The 27,370-nt window shown below is 49.5% G+C and overlaps 2 protein-coding genes across 4 annotated transcripts in view; both read right to left on the reverse strand.

The window, feature by feature from the left end:
• galnt14 (UDP-N-acetyl-alpha-D-galactosamine:polypeptide N-acetylgalactosaminyltransferase 14 (GalNAc-T14)) overlaps positions 1 to 317 on the reverse strand; it is a 162,833-nt gene extending 162,516 nt beyond the window's left edge. For 2 of the 3 annotated variants that reach the window (XM_070884574.1, XM_070884573.1), the window contains exon 1: positions 8 to 317. In XM_070884574.1, coding sequence (XP_070740675.1) covers positions 8 to 160 — 153 coding nt within the window. In that variant the 5' untranslated portion in view covers positions 161 to 317. The remainder of the gene's footprint in view (positions 1 to 7) is intronic. The other variant, XM_070884576.1, reaches the window with a different exon arrangement.
• An 11,007-nt stretch (positions 318 to 11,324) lies between these two features.
• LOC139266668 (calpain-14-like) overlaps positions 11,325 to 27,370 on the reverse strand; it is a 111,306-nt gene continuing 95,260 nt past the window's right edge. Inside the window, exons 22-24 of the mRNA XM_070884256.1 lie at positions 27,195 to 27,311; positions 22,165 to 22,220; positions 11,325 to 14,174 (exon numbers count right to left, since the gene is read on the reverse strand). Of these exons, the coding sequence (XP_070740357.1) occupies positions 14,148 to 14,174; positions 22,165 to 22,220; positions 27,195 to 27,311 (200 nt within the window). The 3' untranslated portion in view covers positions 11,325 to 14,147. The remainder of the gene's footprint in view (positions 14,175 to 22,164; positions 22,221 to 27,194; positions 27,312 to 27,370) is intronic.

Raw genomic sequence — 27,370 nt, forward strand, 5'->3', positions numbered from 1 at the left:
CACTTACTTTTGCATCCTGTAACTCTGGTCCTGGGTGATCCCGCTCGCCTCCCCACACAACACGACCCAGGTCGGCTTGGAAGAAATAGAGCAGAGCGGCCAGGCAGCCGATGATGCCCAGCAGCAGCCCTTCCGATCTGCGAGTTAGCCTCCGCATCATCCTCCCTCAGATGAGGAAAATAAAGAGCAGGAAGAAAGAGCTGGAGGCAGACGAAGGCACAGAGCGAAGTGTACATGCAAAGCTGCAAAGTCCTGCACTGGCACCGGGCTCTGCGCTTGTGTCCTTTTCCTTCTCTTGGCTCTGAATGACATGCCCGTGGATGTTGTCGCTCAGGCTGGTGGGTTTATTTTGCCATCTCCCCCCCCACCCCGCCCCCCTCTCCCTCCTTTCTCCAGCTCAGGGCTGTGCCCAGCACCCTCTGTGCCCAGCCGAGCTGCCCTCTCCCTCTCTCCCTCCCTCCCCTGCGGTGACAGTGCGGCCCCCAGACCGCGGCTGCTGGACCCCAGCCAGCCCCAGCTAAGCTTCTCTCTCACACACACACACACACTGAGAGAGAGGGAGAGGGAGGATTGCTCAGGATCACACTGCTGCATAGCACCCCCTATAGCGCACAGCACGGATAGACAGCGCCTGCACAATAATCCACAGCACCAGGGCAAAGGACACACACAGCACACCCAACTTTCCCTTTCTCTCTCTCCCTCTCACCTTCTATCTCTCTACCACCTATGTGTTACCTATCTCTTTGCCTCGTCTCTTTCCCCCGCGTCACCTCGTTTTCCTGATCTCTCTCTTTGTGTCTCTGACTCCAGCCCTGATATATTTCTCTGCCCGGGTAGGGGATATATTTCTTCCGTGCTTTAACCATTCCATGATTCTGTGACCTGTCTGCCCTCTCAGGTGGACATAAAAAGTCCCTTGCACTATTTCAAAGAAGAGCAGGGAAGTTATTGCTGGGGTCTTGGCCAATATTTACCCCTCAACCAACACCATGAAGAACAGATGATCTGATCATTATCAAATTGCAGGTTGTGGGAGCTTGCTGTGTGCAAATTGCCTGTTGTGCTTCCGACATTACAACAGTGACAGCATTTCATAATTAATTCATTGGCTATAAAGCACTTTGGGACATCCTGAGGTCGTCAACGGCGCTATAGAAATGTAAATCTTATTCACCATGCAGACACATCGACCTTCCCCCCACCACCCAGACACATGCCCCTTCCCACCCCGACACATCTCTTCCCACCCCGACACATCTCCCCTTCCCATCCCGACACATTGACCCTTCCCACCCAGACACATCGTCCCTTCCCACCCCGACACATCTCCCCTTCCCACCCCGACACATCTCCCCTTCCCATCCCGACACATTGACCCTTCCCACCCAGACACATCACCCCTTCCCACCCCGACACATCTCCCCTTCCCACCCCGACACATCTCCCCTTCCCACCCCGACACATCTCCCCTTCCCACACCGACACATCTCCCCTTCCCATCCCGACACATTGACCCTTCCCACCCAGACACATCACCCCTTCCCACCCCGACACATCTCCCCTTCCCACCCCGACACATCTCCCCTTCCCACCCCGACACATCTCCACTTCCCACCCAGACACATCTCCCCTTCCCACCCCGACACATCTCCCCTTCCCACCCCGACACATCTCCCCTTCCCACCCCGACACATCTCCCCTTCCCACCCCGACACATCTCCCCTTCCCACCCCGACACATCTCCCCTTCCCACCCCGACACATCTCCCCTTCCCATCCCGACACATCTCCCCTTCCCACCCCGACACATCTCCCCTTCCCACCCCGACACATCTCCCCTTCCCACCCCGACACATCGACCCTTCCCACCCCGACACATTGACCCTTCCCACCCCGACACATCGCCCCTTCCCACCCCGACACATCTCCCCTTCCCACCCCGACACATCTCCCCTTCCCACCCAGACACATCTCCCCTTCCCACCCCGACACATCTCCCCTTCCCACCCCGACACATCTCCCCTTCCCACCCCGACACATCTCCCCTTCCCACCCCGACACATCTCCCCTTCCCACCCCGACACATCTCCCCTTCCCACCCCGACACATCTCCCCTTCCCACCCCGACACATCTCCCCTTCCCACCCCGACACATCGCCCCTTCCCACCCCGACACATCTCCCCTTCCCACCCCGACACATCTCCCCTTCCCACCCAGACACATCACCCCTTCCCACCCCGACACATCTCCGCTTCCTACCCCGACACATCTCCCCTTCCCACCCCGACACATCTCCCCTTCCCACCCCGACACATCTCCCCTTCCCACCCCGACACATCTCCCCTTCCCACCCCGACACATTGACCCTTCCCACCCCGACACATTGACCCTTCCCACCCAGACAAATCTCCCCTTCCCACCCCGACACATCTCCCCTTCCCACCCCGACACATCTCCCCTTCCCACCCCGACACATCTCCCCTTCCCACCCAGACACATCTCCCCTTCCCACCCCGACACATCTCCCCTTCCCACCCCGACACATCTCCCCTTCCCACACCGACATATCTCCCCTTCCCACCCCGACACATCTCCCCTTCCCACCCCGACACATTGACCCTTCCCACCCCGACACATTGACCCTTCCCACCCAGACAAATCTCCCCTTCCCACCCCGACACATCTCCCCTTCCCACCCCGACACATTGACCCTTCCCACCCCGACATATCTCCCCTTCCCACCCCGACACATCGCCCCTTCCCACCCCGACACATCGCCCCTTCCCACCCCGACACATTGACCCTTCCCACCCAGACAAATCTCCCCTTCCCACCCCGACACATCTCCCCTTCCCACCCCGACACATTGACCCTTCCCACCCCGACATATCTCCCCTTCCCACCCCGACACATCGTCCCTTCCCACTCCGACACATCTCCCCTTCCCACCCTGACACATCTTCCCTTCCCACCCCGACACATTTTCCCTTCCCACTCCGACACATCTCCCCTTCCCACCCTGACACATCTTCCCTTCCCACCCCGACACATCGTCCCTTCCCACTCCGACACATCTCCCCTTCCCACCCAGACACATCGTCCCTTCCCACCCCGACACATCTCCCCTTCCCACCCCGACACATCGAACCCTTCCCACCCAGACACATCGTCCCTTCCCACCCCGACACATCATCCCTTCCCACCCCGACACATCTCCCCTTCCCACCCCGACACATCGAACCCTTCCCACCCAGACACATCGTCCCTTCCCACCCCGACACATCTCCCCTTCCCACCCGACACATCTCCCCTTCCCACCCAGACACATCATCCCTTCCCACCCCGACACATCTCCCCTTCCCACCCCGACACATCGCCCCTTCCCACCCAGACACATCTCCCCTTCCCACCCCGACACATCGCCCATTCCCACCCAGACACATCTCCCCTTCCCACCCAGACACATCTCCCCTTCCCACCCCGACACATCTCCCCTTCCCACCCCGACACATCGCCCCAGAGGCTCTGACCATCATTTTCCAATTCTCCCTGGCTACAGGTGTGGTGCCAGAGGATTGGAGAACTGCTAACGTTGTACCCAGTGTTTAAAAAGGGAGAAAGAGCTAATAAGAACATAAGAACATATGAAATAGGAACAGGATCAGGCCATACGGCCCCTTGAGCCTGCTCCGCCATTTAATAAGATCATGGCTGCTCCGATCATGGACTCGGGTCCACTTCCCCGCCCACTCCCCATAACCCCTTATCCCCTTATCGGTTAAGAAACTGTCTATTTCTGTCTTAAATTTATTCAATGACCCTGCTTTCACAGCTATCTCAGGCAGCAAATTCCACAGATTTACAATCCTCTGAGAAAAGAAATTTCTCATCTCTGTTTTAAATGGGCGGCCCCTTATTCTAAGATCATGTCCTCTAGTTCGAGTCTCCCCCATCAGTGGAAACATCATCTCTTAATCCAAATTGTCAAGCCCCCTCACAATCTTATACGTTTTGATAAGATCACCTCTCATTCTTCTAAATTCCAATGAGTAGAGGCACAACCTACTCGACCTTTCCGCATAAGTCAACCCCTTCATCCCCGGAATCAACCTAGTGAACCTTCTCTGAACTGCCTCCAAAGCAAGTATATCCTTTGGAAACTAAAACTGTACGCAGTAATCCAGGTGTGGCCTCACCAATACCCTGTAAGACTTCCCTGCTTTTATACTCCATCCCCTTTGCAATAAAGGCCAAGATTCCATTTGGCCTTCCTGATCACTTGCTGTACCTGCATACTATCCTTTTGTGTTTCATGCACAAGTACCCCCAGGTCCCACTGTACTGCGGCACTTTGCAATCTTTCTCCATTTAAATAATAACTTGCTCTTTGATTTTTTTCTGCCAAAGTGCATGATCTCACACTTTCCAACATTATACTCCATCTGCCAAATTTTTGCCCACTCACTCAGCCTGTCTATGTCCTTTTGCAGACACATTGCTTTTCCTCCTATCATTGTATCATCAGGAAAATTGGCTACGTTACACTCAGTCCCTTCCTCAAAGTCGTTAATATAGATTGTAAATAGTTGGGCCCCAGCACTTATCCCTGCGGCACCCCACTGGTTACTGATTGCCAACCAGAGAATGAACCATTTATCCCGACTCTCTATTTTCTGTTAGTTAGCCAATCCTCTATCCATGCTAATATATTACCCCCAACCCCATGAACTTTTATCTTGTGCAGTAACCTTTTATGTGGCACCTTGTCAAAGGCCTTCTGGAAGTCCAAATACATCACATCCACTGGTTCCCCTTTATCCACCCTGTTCATTACATCCTCAAAGAATTCTAGCAAATTCGTCAAACATGACTTCCCCTTCATAAATCCATGCTGACTCTGCCTGATCGAATTTTGCTTTTACAAATGTCCTGCTATTGCTTCTTTAATAATGGATTCCAACATTTTCCCAACCACAGATGTTTGGCTAACTGGTCTATAGTTTCCTGCTTTTAGTCTGCCTTCTTTTTTAAATAGGGGCGTTACATTTGCAGTTTTCCAATCTGCTGGGACCTCCCCAGAATCCAGAGAATTTTGGTAAATTTCAACCAATGCATCCACTATCCCTGCCGTTACTTCTCTTAAGACCCCAGGATGCAAGCCATCAGGCCCAGGGGATTTATCCGCCTTTAGTCCCATTACTTAACTGAGTAATTACAGGCCAGTCAGCCTAACCTCAGTGGTGGGAAAATTATTGGAAAAAATCCTGGAGGACACGATATATCTTCATTTGGAAAGTCATGGATTAATCAAGGACAGTCAGCATGGATTTGTTGTGGGAATGTCATGACTAACTAACTTGATATAATTTTTTGAAGAGGTAACCAGGAGGGTCGATGAGGGCAGTGTGTATGATGTAGTGTAGATGGATTTTAGCAAGGCTTTTGATAAGGTCCCACATGGCAGACTGGTCACAAAAATAAAAGCCCATGGGATCCAGGGCAAAGTGGCAAGTTGGATCCAAAATTGGCTCAGAGGCAGGAAGCAAAGGGTAATGGTTGATGGGTGTTTTTGCGACTGGAAGGGTGATTCCAGTGGGGTTCCGCAGGGCTCAGTACTAGGTCCCTTGCTTTTGTAATATACATCAATGATCTAGACTTGAATATAGGGGTTATGATTAAGAAGTTTGCAGATGATACTAAAACAGGCTGTGTGGTTGATAATGAAGAAGAAATCAATGTTCTGGTCAGGTGGGCAGAACAGTGGCAAATGGAGTTCAATCCAGATAAGTGTGAGGTAATTTCGGGAGGTCTAACAAGGCAAGGGAATACACATTAAATGGTACAACACTGAAAAGTGTAGAGGAACAAAGGGACCTTGGAGTGCAGGTCCACAGATCCCTGAAGGTAGCAGGCCAGGTAGATAAGGTGGTTAAGAAGGATATGCAATGTTGGCCTTTATTAGTCGAGGCATGGAATACAAGAGCAAAGACATTATGCTTGAACTGTATAAAACACTGGTTAGGCTGCAGCTGGAGTGCTGTGTGCAGTTCTTGTTGTGTATTTGTAAAGCATGCACACCCATGTTCCGCCACCAGGGAGCGCATCCCCTGAAGTCCCAAGGGATCCCAGCAGCCCTTGGGTGCACTGTATATAAGCCGGCCCCTAAGGCACGTTCCTCACTCTGGAGTGTCTTAATAAAGACTGAGGTCACTGTTACTTTAACCTCCCGGTGTTCAATCTCATCTGTGTTAGGAACACAATAACTGGCGACGAGAATACGAATCCAACACAAAGATGCAGCAAACTGTGGGCATCCTGGAGAAGTTCTCAGAGGGTGAGGACTGGGAAGCCTATGTCGAATGGCTAGACCAGCACTTTGTAGCCAACGAGCTGGACGGAGAAAGAAGCACGGCAAAAAGGAGAGCGGTCCTCCTCATGGTCTGCGGGGCACCAACCTACAGCCTCATGAAGAATCTTCTGGCTCCGGTGAAACCCACAGATAAGTCATATGAGAAGCTGTGTACACTGGTTCGGGAGCATCTTAACCTGAGGGAGAGCGTGCTAATAGCGAGGTATCGGTTCTACATGTGCCAGCGATCTGAAGGTCAGGAAGTGGCGAGCTACGTCGCCGACTAAGTTGACTTGCAGGATAATGTGAGTTTGATGGTTACCTGGAGCAAATGCTCAGAGAAGTTTTTGAATTGGGCATTGGCCACGAGACCATACTACGAAAACTTTTGACTGTAGAGACACCGACCCTCAGTAAGGCCATTGCGATAGCACAGACGTTTATGTCCACCAGTGATAACACCAAACAAATCTCTCAGCACACAAGTGCTAGCAATGTTCATAAATTAACTGAAACTGTGTTTGCCAGCAGAAATGTACAGGGCAGAACCCACGAGTCTGCAACTGCCAGCAGGCCTCAGGTGACCCAGATGACTCAGAGTCTGCAACAAAGGATGAATACAAGGCAATTCACACCTTGTTGGCGTTGTGGAGGCTTCCATTCAGCCTATTCATGCCGCTTCACAGGGTATGTTTGCAAGAACTGTGGAACAGCGGGGCACCTCCAACGAGCTTGCAGACGAGCTGCAAGCTCTACAAAACCTGCTAACCACCATGTGGCAGAGGAAGATCGGTCCATGGTAGATCATAGCAATTTCGAGCCTCAGAGAGAGGAGGCAGATGCTGAAGTACACGGGGTGCACACATTTTCGACAAAATGTCCACCTATAATTCTAAATGTAAAATTGAATGGCTTACCCGTAGCCATAGAACTGGACACTGGCGCTAGCCAATCCATCATGAGTAAAAAGATGTTTGAGAGACTGTGGTGCAACAAGGCACTCAGGCCAACCCTGAGCCCCATCCACACGAAACTAAGAACGTACACCAAAGAGCACATCACTGTCCTGGGTAGCGCCATGGTCAAGGTCACCTATGAGGGCATGGTGCATGAACTGCCACTCTGGATTGTCCCGGGCGATGGTCCCACACTGCTTGGAAGGAGCTGGCTGGGCAAAATCCGCTGGAACTGGGATGACATCCGACCGCTATCACATGTCGATGAGGCCTCATGTACCCAGGTTCTTAACAAATTTCCTTCCCTTTTTGAGCCAGGCTTTGGAAACTTTTCCAGTGCGAAGGTGCAGATCCACTTGGTCCCAGAGGCACGATCCATTCACCACAAGGCGCAAGCGGTACCTCACATGATGAGGGAGAGAGTGGAAATCGAGCTGGACAGGCTGCAACGCGGGGGCATCATCTCCCCAGTGGAATTCAGCGAGTGGGCCAGCCCGATTGTTCCAGTACTCAAAAATGATGGCACTGTCAGGATTTGCAGCGATTATGAAGTAACTATTAATCGTTTCTCGCTACAGGACCAATACCTGCTACCTAAGGCAGACGACCTATTTGCGACGCTGACAGGAGGCAAGACGTTCACCAAGCTCGACCTGACTTTGGTCTACATGACGCAGGAGCTGGAGGAGCCTTCGAAGGGCCTCACCTGCATCAACACGCACAAGGGACTGTTCATCTACAACAGATACCCATTTGGAATTTGGTCGGCTGCAGCGATCTTCCAGAAAAACATGGAGAGCCAACTCAAGTCGGTACCACATGGTGGTTTTTCAGGACAACATATTGGTCACGGGTCAGGACACTGTTGAGCACCTCTCAAAACCTGGAGGAGGTCCTCCAGCGACTGGATCGCGTAGGGCTGCGGCTGAAGAGGTCGAAATGCTTCTTCATGGCAACAAAAGTGGAGTTTTTGGGGAGAAAGATCGCGGCGGACGGCATTCGGCCGACAGACGCCAAGACAGAGGCTATCAGGAATGCGCGCAGGCCACAGAACGTCACGGAGCTACGGTCGTTCCTGGGACTCCTCAACTATTTTGGTAACTTCCTACCAGGATTAAGCACCCTCTTAGAGCCCCTACATGTGTTATTGCGCAAAGGTGAGAACTGGTATGGGGAAAAAAAAACAAGTAATTGCTTTTGAGAAAGCCAGAAACATTTTATGCTCCAACAAGCTGCTTGTATTGTGTAACCCATAAAAAAGACTTGTGCTAGCATGTGATTCGTCGTCGTACGGAGTCGGGTGTGTATTACAACAAGCTAACGTTGCGGGGAAGTTGCAGCCTGTCGCCTATGGCTCCAGGAGCTTGTCTAAGGCCGAGAGGGCCTACAGCATGATTGAGAAAGAGGCATTAGCGTGTGTGTTCGGAGTAAAGAAAATGCATCATTAACTGTTTGGCTTCAAATTTGAGCTGGAAACCGATCACAAGCCCCTCATATCCCTGTTTGCTGAAAACAAGGGGATAAATATTAATGCCTCAGCCCGCATACAAAGGTGGGCACTCGCACTATCAGCGTATGACTATACCATCCACCACAGGCCAGGCACTGAGAACTGTGCGGATGCTCTCAGTCGGCTACCATTGCCCACCACGGGGGTGGAAATGGCGCAGCCTGCAAACTTGTTGATGGTGGTGCAGCCCGCAGACTTGTTGATAGTCATGGAAACGTTTGAAAATGATAAATTACCTGTCACAGCCCGCCAGATTAGGACTTGGACCAGCCAAGATCCTCTGCTGTCCCTAGTAAAAAAACTGTGTACTGCATGGGAGCTGGGCCAGCATCCCCGTTGAAATGCAAGAGCTAATCAAGCCATTCCAGCGGCGAAAGGACGAGCTGTCCATTCAGGCAGACTGCCTGTTGTGGGGTAACCGCGTAGTGCTACCAAAAAAGGGCAGGGAGACGTTCATCTTGGATCTCCACAGCACACACCCGGGTATAGTAATGATGAAAGCGATAGCCAGATTTCATGTGTGGTGGCCCGGTATCGACTCTGACTTAAGAGTCCTGTGTACGGCAATGCAGCATATGTGCTCAATTGAGCAACGCGCCCAGAGAGGCACCACTAAGTTTGTGGTCCTGGCCCTCCAGACCATGGTCAAGGATCCATGTCGACTATGCGGGCCCGTTTCTCGGTAAAATGTTCCTGCTGGTGGTGGATGCTTTTTCAAAATGGATTGAATGTGAAATAATGTCGGGAAGCACAGCCACCGCCACCATTGAAAGCCTGAGGGCCATGTTTGTCACCCACGGCCTGCCTGACATATTGGTCAGTGACAAGGGGCCATGTTTCACCAGTGCCGAATTTAAAGAATTCATGACCCGCAATGGGATCAAACATGTCACCTCGGCCCCATTTAAACTAGCCTCCAATGGGCAGGCAGAGCGGGCAGTACAAACCATCAAACAGAGCCTTAAACGAGTCACAGAAGGCTCACTCCAAACACGCCTGTCCTGAGTACTGCTCAGCTATCGCACGAGACCCCACTCGCTCACAGGGGTGTCCCCGGCTGAGCTACTCATGAAAAGGACACTTAAAACCAGACTCTCACTGGTTCACCCCAACCTGCATGATCAGGTAGAGAGCAGGCGGCAGCAACAAAATGTAAACGATGGTCGTGCCACTGTGTCACGGGAAATTGATCTGAATGACCCTGTGTATGTGCTAAACTATGGACATGGTCCCAAGTGGACCGCGGGCACGGTGATAGCTAAAGAAGGGAGAAGGGTGTTTGTAGTCAAACTAGACAATGGACAAATTTGCAGAAAGCACCTGGACCAAACGAGGCTGCGGTTCACAGACTGCCCTGAATAACCCACAGCAGACACCACCTTTTTCGAGCCCACAACACACACCCAAAGGATCAACGACACCACCCCGGACCAGGAAATCGAGCCCATCACGTCCAACAGCCCAGCAAGGCCAGGCTCTCCCAGCAGCCCTGCAGGGCCAACAACACGCCAGCCCAGCGAGGGCACAGCCAACACACCAGAACAGACATTTGTACCGAGGCGGTCCACCAGGGAAAGAAAGGCTCCCGACCGCCTCACCTTGTAAATAGTTTTCGCTTTGACTTTGTGGGGGGAGTGGTGTTATGTATCTGTAAAGCATGCACTCCCATGTTCTGCCACCAGGGAGCTCATCCCCTGAAGTCCCAAGGGATCCCAGCATCCTTTGGGAGCAGTGTATATAAGCCGGCCCCCTAAGGCCTGTTCCTCATTCTGGAGTGTCTTAATAAAGACTGAGGTCACTGTTACGTTAACTCCCCTGTGTGCAGCCTCATCTGTGTTAGGAATACAACAGTTCTGCTGATCACATGACGGGAAAGATGTGCTTGCACTGGAAAGGATGCAGAGGAGATTTACAATATTGCCTGGACTGGAGAATTTTAGTTACGAGGAGAGATTGGAGATGCTGGGACTGTTTTCTTTGGAACAGAGGAGACCTTATTGAGGTGTATACAATTATGAGGGACCTGGATAGAGTAGATAGGAAGGACCTGTTTTGCTTGGCAGAGGGGTCAACAACCAGGGGGCATCGATTTAAAGTAATTGGGGGAAGATTTAGAGGGGATTTGAGGGGCAATTCCTTCACCCAGAGGGTAGTGGGGGTTTGGAACTTACTGCCTGAAAAGGTGGTAGAGGCAGAAACTCTCACCACATTATAAAAATATTTGAATGTGCACTTGAAGTGCTGTAATCTGAAAAGTGGGATTCGGCTGGATAGCTCTTGGTCGGCCGGTGAACACGATGGGCCGAAATGGTCTTCTGCGCTGTAAATTTCTATGATTCTATGATCCACCCAGACATATATCTCACCCCTCACCCCAACCATCCTTACCTATTAAGGAAAGAAATACTTGGTTTCTGTCTAGATGGTGAGAATATCGCCTTCGCCCACAAAATGTTTTCCACAGAATCATGTTACAATCATAGATGTATATTTTTTAACCCTTTTATTTTGTATTCAAAGATTCTAAAGCAGTCAAAATACAAAGCACTGAAGACTGTGCAAAGCAGAACAATGATGGATGAGTTAAGACACGGCAGTTTAATTCTCTCAGTGTGCAAGCTAATTCACCAATTGGGTAAGAATACCTCCTCCCCTAATTTAAAGACACAAACCTATTAGTCCAAAATCTAAACTATGACACATAAAACAATTCCCAAACAATGACACCAGCTGCTATTACAAAAAAAATCCACTTCCATCATAAGGTAAAAAAGCACTGCAAATCCCACCGAGCCCTCCCTTTTGGATCAGAACGTGCCACTTACACTGACCTTTCCCCTCTGGGACTGGGTGGTACAGTGGTTCACACTCTGACCTTTCCCCTCTGGGACTGGGTGGTACAGCGGGTCACACACTGACCTTTCCCCTCTGGGACTGGGTGGCACAGTGGGTCACACACTGACCTTTCCCCTCTGGGACTGGGTGGTACAGTGGTTCACACACTGACAGGAAGCAGAGAGTCGGGATAAACGGGTCCTTTTCAGAATGGCAGGCAGTGAATAGTGGAGTGCCGCAGGGCTCAGTGCTGGGACCTCAGCTCTTTACAATATACATTAACGATTTAGATGAAGGAATAGAGTGTAATATCTCCAAGTTTGCGGATGACACTAAACTGGGTGGCGGTGTGAACTGTGAGGAGGACACTAAGAGGCTACAGGGTGACCTGGACAGGTTAGGTGAATGGGCAAATGCATGGCAGATGCAGTATAATGTGGATAAATGTGAGGTTATTCATTTTGGGAGCAAAAACACGAAGGCAGAATATTATCTGAATGGCGGCAGATTAGGAAAAGGGGAGGTGCAACGAGACCTGGGTGTCATGGTTCATCAATCACTGAAAGTGGGCATACAGGTACAGCAGGTGGTGAAGAAGGCAAATGGTATGTTGGCCTTCATAGTTTGGGGATTTGAGTATAGGAGCAGGGAGGTCTTACTGCAGTTGTACAGGGCCTTAGTGAGGCCTCAGCTGGAATATTGTATTCAGTTTTTGTCATGTATTCAACTGTCATTGTAACCCATGTATAAACTGACCTAAGTTGTACACCGTGAGAACACTGACCACTAGGTGGTGAACTTGTGGGAGACACTCCTAACCTGGACTTTCAGGTATAAAAGGGGAAGCTCCACCCACCTTCTACACTTCAGTGCTGGCTAATAAAGGTTACTGGTCACAAGTATGGGCCTTCTCTCAAGTATGGGCCTCGTGTGCATTTATACTGTATAGTAAGGACATATTAGTTTTGGTCTCCTAATCTGAGGAAGGACGTTCTAGCTATTGAAGGAGTGCAGCGAAGGTTCACCAGACTGATTCCAGGGATGACTGGGCTGTCATATGAGGAGAGACTGGATCAACTGGGCCTTTATTCACTGGAGTTTAGAAGGATGAGAGGGGACCTCATAGAAACATATAAGATTCTGACAGGACTGGACAGGTTAGATGTGGAAAGAATGTTCCCGATGTTGGGGAAGTCCAGAACCAGGGGACATAGTCTTAGGATAAGGGGTAGGCCATTTAGGACTGAGATGAGGAGAAACTTCTTCACTCAGAGAGTTGTTAACCTGTGGAATTCTCTGCCGCAGAGAGTTGTTGATGCCAGTTCATTGGATATATTCAAGAGGGAGTTAGATATGGCCCTTACGGCTAAGGGGATAAAGGGATATGCAGAGAAAGCAGGAAAAGTGTACTGAGGGAATGATCAGCCATGATCTTATCGAATGGTGGTGCAGGCTCGAAGGGCCGAATGGCCTACTCCTGCACCTATTTTCTATGTTTCCCCTCTGGGACTGGGTGCTACAGTGGGTCACACACTGACAGGAAGCAGAGAGTCGGGATAAACGTGTCCTTTTATGAAGAAATTGGACGTCGTTGCTCATGTTGCTTGGGCGGGGGCTGTGTCCTGTATCTTAAAGACATGCTTGGACACCCCACCCAGCCCACAGGCATTCCAGATCCGGCAGAAATGGGCAAGTTGCTTCTCCAAAGTTTTGAAATGAGGCTTAAGATCCAATTTAGGGAGAGCCTTGTCTTGCCTCAGTCTAAGACAGTAAAAGTTAACAAAGCCATAAGTCGTTGCCAAGGTAACTCCAATAAGCATTCACTGCTACTTAACTACCTTGGTAGAATTTGGCACTTCCAGAGACCCTATCTGGTGAAATTTTGAATTTCATCCCCTCCTTTATTTTGTGCCACTTCTTTCTTGAAAAGATCCTAAAAATTTCTATTGCCCCATTTAAAAATCATTCTGTGACCGGCAGTGCACAGCCAGGGTTTTGTCATCTCTTTGAATAAAACAAAAAAATCTGACACTACAAAACGATCATCACAATACCATTTGGGCCTTAGGTTCTGAAACAGACATCCACAAAGTCCAGTTCACAAGTGCCAGACAGCCTACTCCAGGAATCAAAGACTACATACAGGAACATAAGTCATTGGTTGGGTAAGTGCAGGAATCGTTGGCGTCTCATTGGAGTGTTGAGTCTCAGAAGTCTTTAGTGTTCTTTGTAGAAATGCTACTTGCTGGGGTCATCCTGAGGCAGAATGTCAAGACTTCTAATACATATATAGGGCGTCCAGTTCAAGTACCTTGAACTCCTTTCCTGCAGCTTCGAACCGAAGTGCCAACAACTGTCTCCTGCACATGGACACGTGACTCATTCTAACACCAGCTCCCCTGAAGTCAAAGTCAATTATCGGGAAAGCGCTTTAAGCCCAGGAAATTGTCCAATAGCTGAGAGAGCAAGCCGGGCGCCCGGTATCGAACTTCTTTTACAAATAGGTGGTGAGCAGCATCCACTGTGAAGGAGAAAAGCAGAACATTGAGATTGTGGTGAGGACTTTCTTCATATTTAGCCATCAGAGGTAAACGCTTGCACAATAGTTTAAGAAAATTGACAGAAAATGGCTGGAATCAAAAGGTTAGGAGCCAAATGACAAGTAAACAACAGCAACTTGTATTTATATACAACTTGTATTTATATAGCGCCTTTAATTTAGTGAATCGTCCCAAGATGCTTCACAGGAGCATTAGGAGATAAAAATTTGACAGGTGAGGCGCATACATAGAAGTTAGCGCAGGTGCCCGAAAGCTTGGTCAAAGAGGTAGGTTTTAAGGAGCGTCTTGAAGGAGGAAGGAGAGGTAGAGAGGTGGAGAGGTTTAGGGAGGGAGTTCCAGAGCTTAAAGCCCAGGCAACAGAAGGCACGGCCACCAATGGTTGAGCGATTATAATCAGGGATGCTCAGGAGGGCAGAATTAGAGGAGTGCAGACATCTCGGGGGGTTGTGGGCCTGGAGGAGATTACAGAGATAGGGAGGGGCAAGGCCATGGAGGGATTTGAAAATAAGGATGAGAATTTTGAAATCGAGGTGTTGCTTAACCGACAGCCAATGTAGGTCAGCGAGCATAGGGGTGATGGGTGAGCGGGACTTGGTGCGAGTTAGGACACGGGCAGCCGAGTTTTGGATCACCTCTAGTTTACGTAGGGTAGAATATGGGAGGCCAGACAGGAGTGCGTTGGAATCGTCAAGTTTAGAGGTAACAAAGGCATGGATGAGGGCTTCAGCAGCGGATGAGCTGAGGCAAGGGCGGAGACAGGCGATCTAATTGAGGTGGAAATAGATGGTCTTAGTTATGCTGCGGATATGTGAACGAAAGCTCATTTCAGGGTCAAATATGATACCAAGGTTGCAAACAGTGTGGTTCAGCCTCAGACAGGAGTTGGGGAGAGGTATGGAGTCAGTGGTTAGGGAACGGAGTTCGTGATGGGGACCGAAAACAATGGCTTCGGTCTTCCTAATATTCAATTGGAGAAAATTTCTCCAAGGATGAGAATTTTGAAATCGAGGTGTTGCTTAACTGGGAGCCAATGTAGGTCATCGAGCACAGGGTGATGGGTGAATGGACTTGGTGCGAGTTAAGTCACGGGTAGCAGAGTTTTGGATGACTTCAAGTTTATGGAGAGTAGAATGTGGGATGCCAGCCACGTGTGCATTGGAATAGTCAAGACTAGAGATCACAAAGGGATAGATGAGGGTTTCAGCCGCAGATGAGCTGAGGCAGGGGCGGAGTTGGGCGATGTTCTGGAGGTGGAAATAGGTGGTTTTAGTGGTGGTGTGGATATGTGGTCGGAAGCTTATATCGGGGTCAAATATCACACCAGGGTTCCGAACAAATTAAACCCATTCCAAGGGAATCTATTTTATTTTACAGTTGAGAAACCAAGGTGTTGGGCTAAGGGCGATAGAGCAGGACACCACCAAGGTCAGGTGTTGGGTCAAGGGCCATAGAGCAGGACATGACCAAGACCAGGTACTGGGTCAAGGGCCACAGAGCAGGACACGACTAAGGTCAGGTATTGGGTCAAGGGCCATAGTGCAGGACATGACCAAGGTCAGGTGTTGGGTCAAGGGCCATAGAGTAGGACACGACCAAGGCCAGATACTGGGTCAAGGTCCATAGTGCAGGACACAACCAAGGTCAGGTATTGGGTCAAGGTCCATAGAGCAGGACACCACTAAGGCCAGGTATTGGGTCAAGGACCATGGTGCAGGACACCACTAAGGCTGAAAATAGTAGAGAAGATAAAGTAAATCAATATGTTTAGCTTGGGTGTCACCACCTGTTGACAGTCGGAGAAAGTGAAGCTTGTCCTTCAGTGACCGAGGGGTTTGCAGCACACGTGCACTGAGGCATCGAGTGGCAGGATAGGTATTCAGCATGTACCATGGGCAGTGCGTGTTATGGGGCTGAATACCTGCCTTGGATCAGTGACCTGGATGACAATCCTTGTCTGGACAGTTCGCTGATGTCAAGTGACTGCCTCTTGCAACAAGTGTCGCCCAAGGGTTGGGATGGTGATCAGACTGATAATGCCTCCTGATATGCAGGAGATTTATGTTTTAAAAACTTATACACAAAGGGGGGGATGGGGGGGGCATGAGCGAGGACAGACTGTGCATTGAAATATTCCATAGTGCACATGATTCAAATACTGCTGGGACCAAGGGACACTCATCCATGGAATGCAATCAGTCACCGTTGAAGACTTTCCTATTAGACCGGTACCCCTGAGCTTACACTCAATTACTTCACAGACAAACTGGCGAGAATGTTTTCATCCTGGAAGTGCTTTTTTTTGTGAGATGAGGTTCTTTTTATTTTATCGAGAGACACTGGTGATAACCAAAGTCCCACAGTGCAAGACACAGCCACGGTTGAAAAAAATAGTAAATGAGTCAGTAGTAATGAGTACAGAGTCACAAATGGCGTTATATGAAATAACATAGAACGTACAGCACAGAAACAGGCTATTGGCCCAACAGGTCTATATTGGTGATTGTGCTCCACTCGAGCCTCTTCCCAACCTTCTTCAATTCACCCGATCAGCATAACCCTTTATTCCTTTCTCCCTCCTGTACTTATCGAGCTTCCCCTTAAAGGCAGCTATGCTATTCGCCTTAATGTAGCGAGATCCACATTCTAACCATTCTCTTGACAACATCATTTGACCCTGATTTGCATGTATTCATTAGCCCCTCCCCCCCCCCACCTGTATCGGGCAGGAGCTCTGGCCATCTAAATTGAGGTCCTCCCGAAGATCAGACAACCAGCGGTAAAATGGCGGTACTGTGCTTTTCCGGCTCATATTTTCTGGCATAAACAGGGATGGTAGCGAGGGGAAAATTGCCACCCATATATCTACCCAAGTGTGGCATAAGCTGTCGCTCAGTGGGTAGCACACTCACCTCTGAGTCAGAAGGTTGTGGGTTCAAATCTCACTCCAGGATCTCAAAACACATAAAGTCTAGGCTGACACTCCAGTGCAGTGCTGCGGGAGTGCTGTACTGTCAGAGGTGCCGTCTTTTGGATGAGACGTTAAACCAAGGCCCCGTCTGCTCTCTTGTTATGTATTAATGCTTGGGGGACACCAGAGGGCGCCACAGTCAGAGGTCATCGGGCTGTACGCATATGGCATGTGTGCTTGGTCACCTGTATATAAGTGGGGTGTCTTTGGCAGTCTTTGACTGGAATAAAGATGGATCAGGTTGCACCTGAGTGAGTTTACAGTAACCAGACTGTTGAGTCATTACAATTGGCGACGAGGTAATTTAAGATCCTTCGCATGCACAATGGGCACTGTTGGAATCGTGGAGAGCAAGGATTGGAAGGATTTTGTCGACCGCCTGGATCAGTATTTTGTGGCCAACGGCATGGAGGCAGAGGCCTACGCAATTAAGTGCTGGGCAGTTCTCCTCACCGTTTGTTGTCTGAAAATTTACGGCCTCGTGAAGAATCTTCTCTCGCCTGTATGTCCGGCGGAAAAAGGGGTACGAGGAATTGTGTACGTTGGTGGGTAACCATCTGAAGCCAAAAGAGGGGATCATCATATCACACTACCGTTTCTACACGCATGTTCGCGCTGAGGGCCAGGATGTGTCGGGATTTGTCGCCGTCCTGTGACGTCTTGCTGAGCCATGTAAGTTCGGGAACATGCTGGAAGACATGCTGCGTGATGGCTTCGTAATAGGCATCAGCCACGATGCGATCCTCAGGAAGCTGTTGGCTACAGAGACGTTGGATTTGAAAAAGGCCATCGCGACTGCCCAGGCATGCATGACGCCAGATGTTAATTTGAGGCAGATATCATCGACGAGTCGGAGTTCTACGGCAAGTACTGTAAACAAGATGGCGTCGTCTTCGGGCAGAGCTGCTTACGCGAAACCTGTCGCTGCTCAGAGCCCGCTAACTGGTTCGATCCAGATTTCATGCTATTGGCGTTGTGGGGGCAATCATCGACCTCATCAGTGGTGGTTTAGACAATACTCATGCAATGGATGTTCGAAAGTGGAGCATCTTCACAGGATGTGTCCACAACGGAGCAAGCGTGGTGCAGCTCACCACATGGTTGATGAGGACCAGTTCACTGATGGCCCGGATACGCAACCCGAGGAGGAAGTGGATGGGCTGTATTCGTTCCTGAACAAGAGCCAACCGATAGTCGTTAATGTGAAGCTCAATGGAGCTGGACACGGGTGCGAGCCAGTCGATAATGAGCCAAAGGACATTCGACAAGCTGTGGGACACTAAGGCTGCGAAACCGAAGCTGAGTCCAGTCAATGCCAGGTTGCGTACCTACACTAAGGAACTCATACCGGTGCTCAGCAGTGTAGCAATCGAGGTGTCATATGACGGTGTGGTTCACAAACTACCATTATGGGTCGTCCCAGGTAATGGTCCAACGCTGTTCAACAGGAATTGGCTCGAGAAAATCAAGCTGAACTGGAATGGTGTCGTCCTCGGTGGATGATACTTCGTGTGCTCAAGTTTTGAAAAAATGTCCTTCTTTGTTTGAACCGGGCATTGGAAATTGTACGGGAGCCAAGGTGCAGATTCACCTGCACTCCAATGCAAGGCCTGTTTATCACAAAGCTCGGTCTGTTCTATACATGATGAGGGAGAAGGTTGAAATTAAGCTTGACAGACTCCAGCATGAAGGGATCATATCACCGGTCGAGTTTAACGAGTGGGCTAGTCCCATTGTTCCTGTGTTGAAGAGTGATGGCACTGTCAGGATTTGTGGAGACTACAAGGTTACGATTAACCGATTTTTGAAACAGGATCAGTATCCGTTACAGAGGCTGATGACCTGTTCGCCATGCTAGCTGGTGGAAAGTCGTTCACGAAACTGGATCTGACGTCGGCCTATATTACCCAGGAGCTTGTCAACACTTCGAAGAAACTCACCTGCATCAACACCCATAAAGGAATGTTCATCTACAACAGGTGTCCTTTTGGGATTTGTTCGGCTGCAGCCATATTTCAGAGGAATATGGAGAGTTTACTGAAGTCCATTCCAAGAACTGTCATGTTTCAAGATGACATTCTGGTCACAGGTTGTGACACTGCTGAACATCTGAATAATCTTGAAGAAGTCCTACAGCGTCTGGACAAAGTGGGACTCAGGCTGAAGTCGAATTCCTCGGGAGTAAGTTCGCTGCTGAATGCATCAGGCCCACTGATTCGAAAACCGAGGCCATCAAAAATGCACCCAGGCCTCAGAATGTGACAGAGCTGCGTTCATTCCTTGGGCTACTCAACTACTTTGGTAATTTTTTACCCAGATTGAGCACTTTACTAGAGCCACTGCATGAGTTACTAAGAAAAGGCGACAACTGGATCTGGGGTGCGTCTCAAGATAGAGCCTTTGAGAAAGCCAAGAATCTGCTATGTTCAAACAAGTTGCTTGTTCATTATGATCCGCGTAAGCGTCCTGTGATGCTTCATCATAGAGGGTTGGCCGCGTACTCCAACAAGAAAATGAATCGGGCAAGCTACAACCTGTTGCGTATGCTTTGAGAAGTCTGTCTAAAGCGGAAAGAGCTTACAGTATGGTAGAGAAAGACTTTGGCCTGTGTGTATGGGGTAAAAAAAATGCACCAGTACCTGTTTGGCCTTCGTTTTAACTAGAAACGGATCACAAGCCACTCATTTCATTGTTTGCGGAAAACAAAGGTATTAATACCAATGCATCGTCCCGCATTCAAAGGTGAGCGCTGACATTGTCTGCCTATACTGCGTCATCCATCATAGACCTGGTACTGAGAATTGTGCCGATGCACGGAGTCATCTGCCCTTACCCACAACTGAGATGGAGACCTACAGATCTACTGTTAGTAGTGGCTGCTTTTGAGAGTGAAGGAACTCCTGCCACTGCTCAACAAGTTAGGATCTGGACCAGCCATGACCCTATTTTATCGGTTGTGAAACGGTGTGTACTCAGTGGTGATTGGTCTGCCATACCTATGGAGATGTGTGAGGAGACCAAACCTTACAACCGTCGCAAGGATGAGCTGTCCATTCAGTCAGACTGTTTACTGTGGGGTAATCGTGTAATCATGCCTAAGAAAGGTAGAGAAAAATTTGTACGTGAGCTTCAGAGCACTCATCCTGGTATTGTCATTATGAAGTCCATTGCTAGGTCTCACGTATGGTGGCCTGGAATTGACTCTGATCTGGAATCATGTGTGCATCAGTGCAATACTTGCATGCAGCTAAGCAAAGTTCCAGCGGAATCTTCGTTGAGTCTTTGGTCGTGGCCATCTAAACCATGGTCGAGGATCCACATTGATTTTGTGGGCTCGTTCCTAGGAAAAATGTTTTTTGTCGTAGTTGATGCATATTCTAAGTGGATAGATTGTGTTATTATGTCATACAGCATGTCTACAGCTACCATTGAGAGCCTTTGTATCATGTTTGCTGCTCATGGTTTGCCTGACATTGTTGTGAGCGACAACGGATCTTGCTTCACAAGTTCCAGGAGTTCATGAAACTTAATGGCATCAGGCATGTGAGATCAGCTCCATTCAAGCCTGCTTCTAATGGTCAAGCAGAGTATTCCATTCAAACGATCAAGCAAAGTATGAAACGTGTAACTCAGGGCTCACTGCAGAGACGGTTGTCATATATATTGCTCAGTTACAGGTCAAGACCTCATACACTTACTGGGGTTCCTCCTGCTGAACTACTGATGGAGAAATCTCAAGACCAGGCTTTCTCTTGTTCATCCTGATTTGAATGATCATGTTGAAAACAGACGTCAAAGTCAGCAGTGGTGTCATGATCGTGTTGCCGTGTCACGTGACATCTCGGTCAACAATCCGGTTTATGTACTGAACTATGGTCAAGGTCCAAAGTGGTCAAAGCCAAGGAGGGTAACAGAGTGTTTATTGTCGTGCTCAAGAATGGGCAAACATGCAGGAAACACCTTGACCAGGTTAAACTGTGGCACACGGATGAACAGTGACCAATCAATCAGTGTTCACTCATCAGAGAACTCTGCTGACATTACTGACTCTCAACGTTCAGTCCTGACCACTCCCATCAGATCGGCTACTCAGCCCTCAGTCTCAACGGACTCAGAACGCTCGCCCAGAGCCAAAGTTGAACTGAGACGATCAACTCGTGAGAGGAGAGCCCCAGAGCATCTTAATTTGTAAAAAGACTGTTGTTAAGATTTTAAAAAGGGGGAGGTTGTTATGTATTAATGCTTGGGGGTCACCAGACACCAGAGGGCTCTGCGGTCGGAGGTCATCGGGCTGTACGCATGTGGCATGTGTGCTTGGTCACTTGTGTATAAGCTGTGTGTCTTTGTCACGCTGGCACGCTTGGGCTGGAATAAAGATGGATCAGGTTGCACCTGAGTGAGTTTACAGTAACCAGACTCTTGAGTCATTACATCTCTCAAGTGGACATAAAAGATCCCATGGCACTATTTTGAAGAAGAGTAGGGGAATTATCCCCACTGTCCTCACCAATCAACATAATGAACAGATTATCTGGTCATTATCACATTGCTGTTTGTGGGAGCTTGCTGTGTGCAAATTGGTTGCTGCTATTCCCACATTACAACAGTGACTACACTCCAATAATACTTCATTGGCTGTAAGGCATTTTGAGATGTCTGGTTGTCATGAAAGGCGCTATATAAATGCAAGTCTTTCTTTCTTTAACCATTAAACTATCTGTAAGGGATGGGCCCCACCTGCAAGCTTTTAGAACCTTCCCGATTCCGGCCTAAACATTCTGTGGGTGGGTTCCTCGATCTCCCGATCTAAATTCAGACATCCATTTTCATAATTCTCTGAGGGTCTCCTGAGGAAATCAGGAGAAACCCCCTCTGCGGAATTTCAAGCCTTCAACTCCAACTGGGAAGATGTGTGAGTTGGGCAGATTTATAGAGGGGACTCCTCCGAGTAGGTAGCAGAGAGCTATAAATATTTCCCTTACCTCCACTCCATTCAAATAGAGTCCAGAGCCACCTCTGCTTAACTTGTTGTACATCTCTGTAAAATGAAAAAGAAATGATTAACAGGAAAGTGATGACTGGAGGTGTCTTGCTCTCAGGGTCAGAGTGTAACCTAGAGTCAGGGTCAGCGGATGAGGCAAGGTCGCACCACGAATGCTGCTTACAGTTCCAGTCACCGAGGCACAAGGAAATCTCCAAACCTTGGGGGTGTGCAGGGAAGGGCCAAGATGTTAGAACACTGTTAGATGGGACGATGGAAAAAAACTTCAACCTTGAAAGGAATGAATGAAAGGGGACCTTATAGATGTGGGTAAGATACTGAGTGGAATACGAGTAACCAGAACTGACGGGCAGGAAAAGACCGGCTGGTCCATCAAACCTGCCCCACACCATGATGGTCAGAGCATCCTGACTGAATGCTTCATTCTCCACCCCCCTCCCCCACACCCCTCTCCCTACACCATCCCACCCCACACCCCTCCCCCTACACCATCCCACCCAACGCCCCTCCCCCTACACCATCCCTCCCCCCCACCCCACACCCCTCCCCCTACACCACCCCTCCCCCACACCGCTCCCCCCACCCCACATCCCTCCCCCCAGTGCACACCCCTCCCCCTACCCCATACCACTCCTCCCTACCCCACACCCCTCCCCCCTACCCTCCCCCACACCCCTCCCCCACACCTTTCCCCCTCCCCAACACCACTCCCTCTAACCCAGCTCCTCCCCCCTAACCCACCCCCTCCCCCCCACCCCAGCCCCACACCCCTCCCCCTACACCAACCCTCCCCCACACCCTTCCCCCCTCCCCCACACCACTCCCCCATCCCACACCCCTCCCCCCCTAACCCATCCCCTCCCCCACCCCAGCCCCACACCCCTCCCCCTACACCAATCCCCCACACCTCAGCTCCATCCCTCCCATACCACCCCTCCCCACTAAACCACAACCCTCCCCCACACCTCAGCCCCACACCCCTCCCCCTACACCACCCCTCCCCTTACACCACCCCTCCCCCTAACCCTACCCCGCACTCCTCCCCCACACCCTTCCCCAACAGCCCTCCTCCCCCACAGCCCTCCCCATCTTCCACACAACACCCCACCCCCTACCCCCATCCCTACCCCACACCCATACTCCTCCCCCTACACCACTACCCTCCCCCCCACCCCCCACATCTACACCCCTCCTCCACACCCCTCCCCCACACCCCTCCCCCTCCACCACACGCCTCCCCATCCACCATACCCCTCCCTCCACACCTCTACGCCACACGCATACCCCACCCTCACACCCCTCCCCCACACCACTCCCACAAACTCCTTCCTCCATCCCTCCCCCACACCAGTACCCCACATCCCTCACCTCCTCACACCCCCTTCCCCCTCCACTCCACTCATCCCCACACCCCATCCCCTTCCCCGCATCACTACCCCAAATCCTGCCCCCCTCCCCACCCCCTCCCCCACACACCACCCCCTCCCCCACACCCAGCCCCCCTCCCCACACACCCCTCCCATCCCTCTCCCCCAGACACCTCCCCCTCCCCACACCCCTACTGAAGGATGAACTTGATGGGCCAAATGGCCTCTCTCGTCTAAATTTCTCTTTATGAAACTTGTGAAAATGCCGCTTTAGTAAGCACAGAAAATTCATGTCTGCCAGCATCGGTGAAGAATGACAAGTGAGCGCTTTGGGTGCTGACAAAGGCTTCACGCCAGAAATAGTAACCGGTATTTTCTCTTTACAGATACTGTGTATTTCCAACATTTCAGATTCAGTGTGTTTGCCGATCTGCCTTTTTATCTCTCTGACATCTTTCGCATATAGTTAGACAGAGAATATCAAAGATCGAGTGGGGGGAGGGGGAAGCAGGCTGACATGCTGGGTGAGGGAACATAACATTCTCTCACAATAACCACATTGCTTTTGCTACATCATTTCCTTATCTCCGTGTTTATACATTACTCCCCCACCCACTCCCCCACCCCTCAACGCCCATTATATCAAGAGTTCTGTCGACTGTTCTCACCAGAATCCTGGATCCTAACAAAGAGAGAGTGATGCTACAGTGCCCAGGGGTCAGTGAGGCTTGATGTTAGTTCTACTCCTTTACACTGTCAGCATCGGTCAATGCCCTGAATCAATACAGCTCGTGGCATCATCGGGGAATCACTGTTTGAATAATAACATCTTATTTAAGACAGCCCTCTCGGTTGGGGTTCTGCTGAGGAGGGGTTGCAACAAAGGTCCTGTAATGTAGGCACCTGTGAGTATGCTCACAGGTTTGTGGAGCTGTTGGACGTCTTTAAACCGAGCCCCTGTCTGCTCCCTCAGGTGAACGTAAAAGATCCCACGGCACGATTTTGAAGAAGAGCAGGGGAGTTCTCCTCGATGTCATGGCCAATATTTGTCACCCTCCGGCAACCAAATTTTAATTTGTTTAAGTGTCCGATAAAGTTTTGTTTGGAAATTGTGGGTTCTAGTGCCCTTGCCAAAAGGGGGCATTTGATTTTATAAGAACATAAGAAATAGGAGCAGGAGTAGGCCACATGGCCCCTCGAGCCTGCTCCACCATTTAATGCGATCATGGCTGATCCAATCATGGACTCAGGTCCACTTCCCAACCCGCTCCCCATAACCCCTTATTCCCTTCTAAAATAGTTGTTGAGTTGGGAGTGGCTTAACCAGTCACGTGATATTCACAAGACTCAATAAAACCCCAGCCAGTTGGGTTCGGGGGATCCACGATGAGGCAGGTGGTTGTGAGCCAGGTGGATGAACTGGTAATGCGTAGTGCGATTGTTAAACCTTTTGCTGATAAATCAACTAGTTCTTAATAGCAATGTATTGCTATGAATTCTTAAGCAAAGAACCCATGAAGCAAATACATTGCAGGTTCAAGCATCCCTGGGCTAAAGACGGGTGGAAAAATACAAGCTGGAGTTTTGACTCATCGCTATCTAACAGGCATTGGGTGAGGGCACGGTTGGTCTTGGCCGGCATGCGCATCCCCCCACAGCCAAACAGCCTTCTGGCGCTCACTGCTAGTAAGAGTCATCAGGCAGCTGGCAGCCTATGGGTAGAGTTAAGGAATTAGCAACGGGTGCAAGACTTTGGGGTGTGTGGTAAACAGACCTCCTGATAATAGTGATGTAGTGGGCAGTGGGATATATGAGTACCGAGATCAGGAATGCATGCAGTAAATATAATGTGGTTATAATGGGAGATTTTAGATTCCACAGGCTAGGACAAGCAGAACGACACAAGTAGTAAATGCAACGGATTTCCAGAATGTATTCCAGACAGTTTTCAAAAACAATTATGTTTTAAAATATTAAAGAAGTAATAGTGATGCATTTGGAAAGTAGTGACAGGATTGATCCAAGCCAGCATGAATTTATGAAAGGGAAATCATGCTTGATGTAACTAGTAGAGTGGACAAGGGAGAATCAATGGATGTGGTGTATTTGGACTTTCAAAAGGCTTTTGACAAGGTCCCACACAAGAGATTAGTGTGCAAAATTAAAGCACATGGTATTGGGGGTAATGTATTGACTTGGATAGATAAATGGTTGGCAGACAGGAAGCAAAGAGTAGGAATAAACAGGTCCTTTTCAGAATGGCAGGCAGTGACTAGTGGGGTACCGCAAGGTTCAGTGCTGGGACCCCAGCTATTTACAAGATACATTCATGATTTAGTGAATGTAATATCTCCAAGTTTGCAGATGACACTAAGCTGGGTGGCAGTGTGAGCTATGAGGAGGATGCAGGATGACTTGGACAGGTTAGGTGAGTGGGAAAATACATGGCAGATGCAGTATAATGTAGATAAATGTGAGGTTATCCACTTTGGTGGCAAAAACAGGAAGGCAGAATATTGTCTGAATGGTGACAAATTAGGAAAAGGCGAGGTGCAACGAGACCTGGGTGTCATGGTACATCAGTCACTGAAGGTTGGCATGCAGGTACAACAGGCGGTGAAGAAGACAAATGGCATGCTGGCCTTCATAGCGAGAGGATTTGAGTATAGGAGCAGGGAGGTCTTACTGCAGTTGTACAGGGCCTTGGTGAGGCCACGCCTTGAATATTGTGTACAGTTTTGGTCTTCTAATCTGAGGAAGGACATTCTTGCTATTGAGGGAGTGCAGCGAAGGTTCACCAAACTGATTCCCAGGATGGCAGGACTGACTGGATCGACTGGATCGACTTAGCTTATATTCACCGAATTTAGAAGAATGAGAGGGGATCTCATAGAAACATCTAACATCTGACAGGATTGGACAGGTTAGATGCAGGAAGAATGTTTCCGATGTTGGGGAAGTTCAGAACCGAGTCACAGTCTAAGGATAAGGGGTAAGCCATTTAGGACCAAGATGAGGGGAAACTTCTTCACTCAGAGAATTGTGAACCTGTGGAATTCTATTAAACAAACTGCAATATTTTCTTAGTGGCGAGAGCAAAGGGATTGGGGTGGCCAAGTACACAAATCACTAAATGCACAAGGAGAAGAAGCAATCCAAATGTCAAGGCCTTGGAGTGGGTGCAGAAGAGATTTACGAGAATGGTACCAGGGACGAGGGACTTCAGCTTTGTGGATAGATTGGAGAAGCTGGGATTGTTCTCCTTAGAGCAGAGAAGCTTATGGGGAGATTTGATAGAGGTGTTCAAAATCATGATTTGATATAATAGATAGCGAGAAAATGTTTCCACTGGCAGGAGAGTCTGTACCAGATTTAGAATAGTTGCCAAAAAGGCTAGGGAGATGTTGAGAAGACATTTTTTAGTCAAGGAGTTGTTATGATCTAGAATGTACAGTCTGAAAGGGTGGTGGAGGCAGATTCAATAGTCAACTGGGTAAATACTTAAAAAGGGCTGTGGGCAAATAGCAGAGAGTAGGACTAATTGGCTAACTCTTCGAAGAGCTGGCAAGACACGAGGGTCCGAATGGCTCCTTGTGTGCTGTACGATTCTATGGACCTATGTTGATGATAGTGAATCACTCACTGGTTGTGAATTCCACACGGAGGAAGCAGTTGATGAAACTCTCCAGACTGATCCTTCCCGTCGAGTCACCGTATCTCAGAGCCATGAGTTTGAGAGCTGAGTTAGTAACTCCAAAACCTTAGATACAAAGGGAAGAACCAGTGAGCACCACCGACTCAGTGTTTGTTATCCAACAA

This window comes from Pristiophorus japonicus, chromosome 7, assembly GCF_044704955.1.
Source record: "Pristiophorus japonicus isolate sPriJap1 chromosome 7, sPriJap1.hap1, whole genome shotgun sequence".
Classification (NCBI taxonomy): Eukaryota; Metazoa; Chordata; class Chondrichthyes; family Pristiophoridae; genus Pristiophorus; species Pristiophorus japonicus.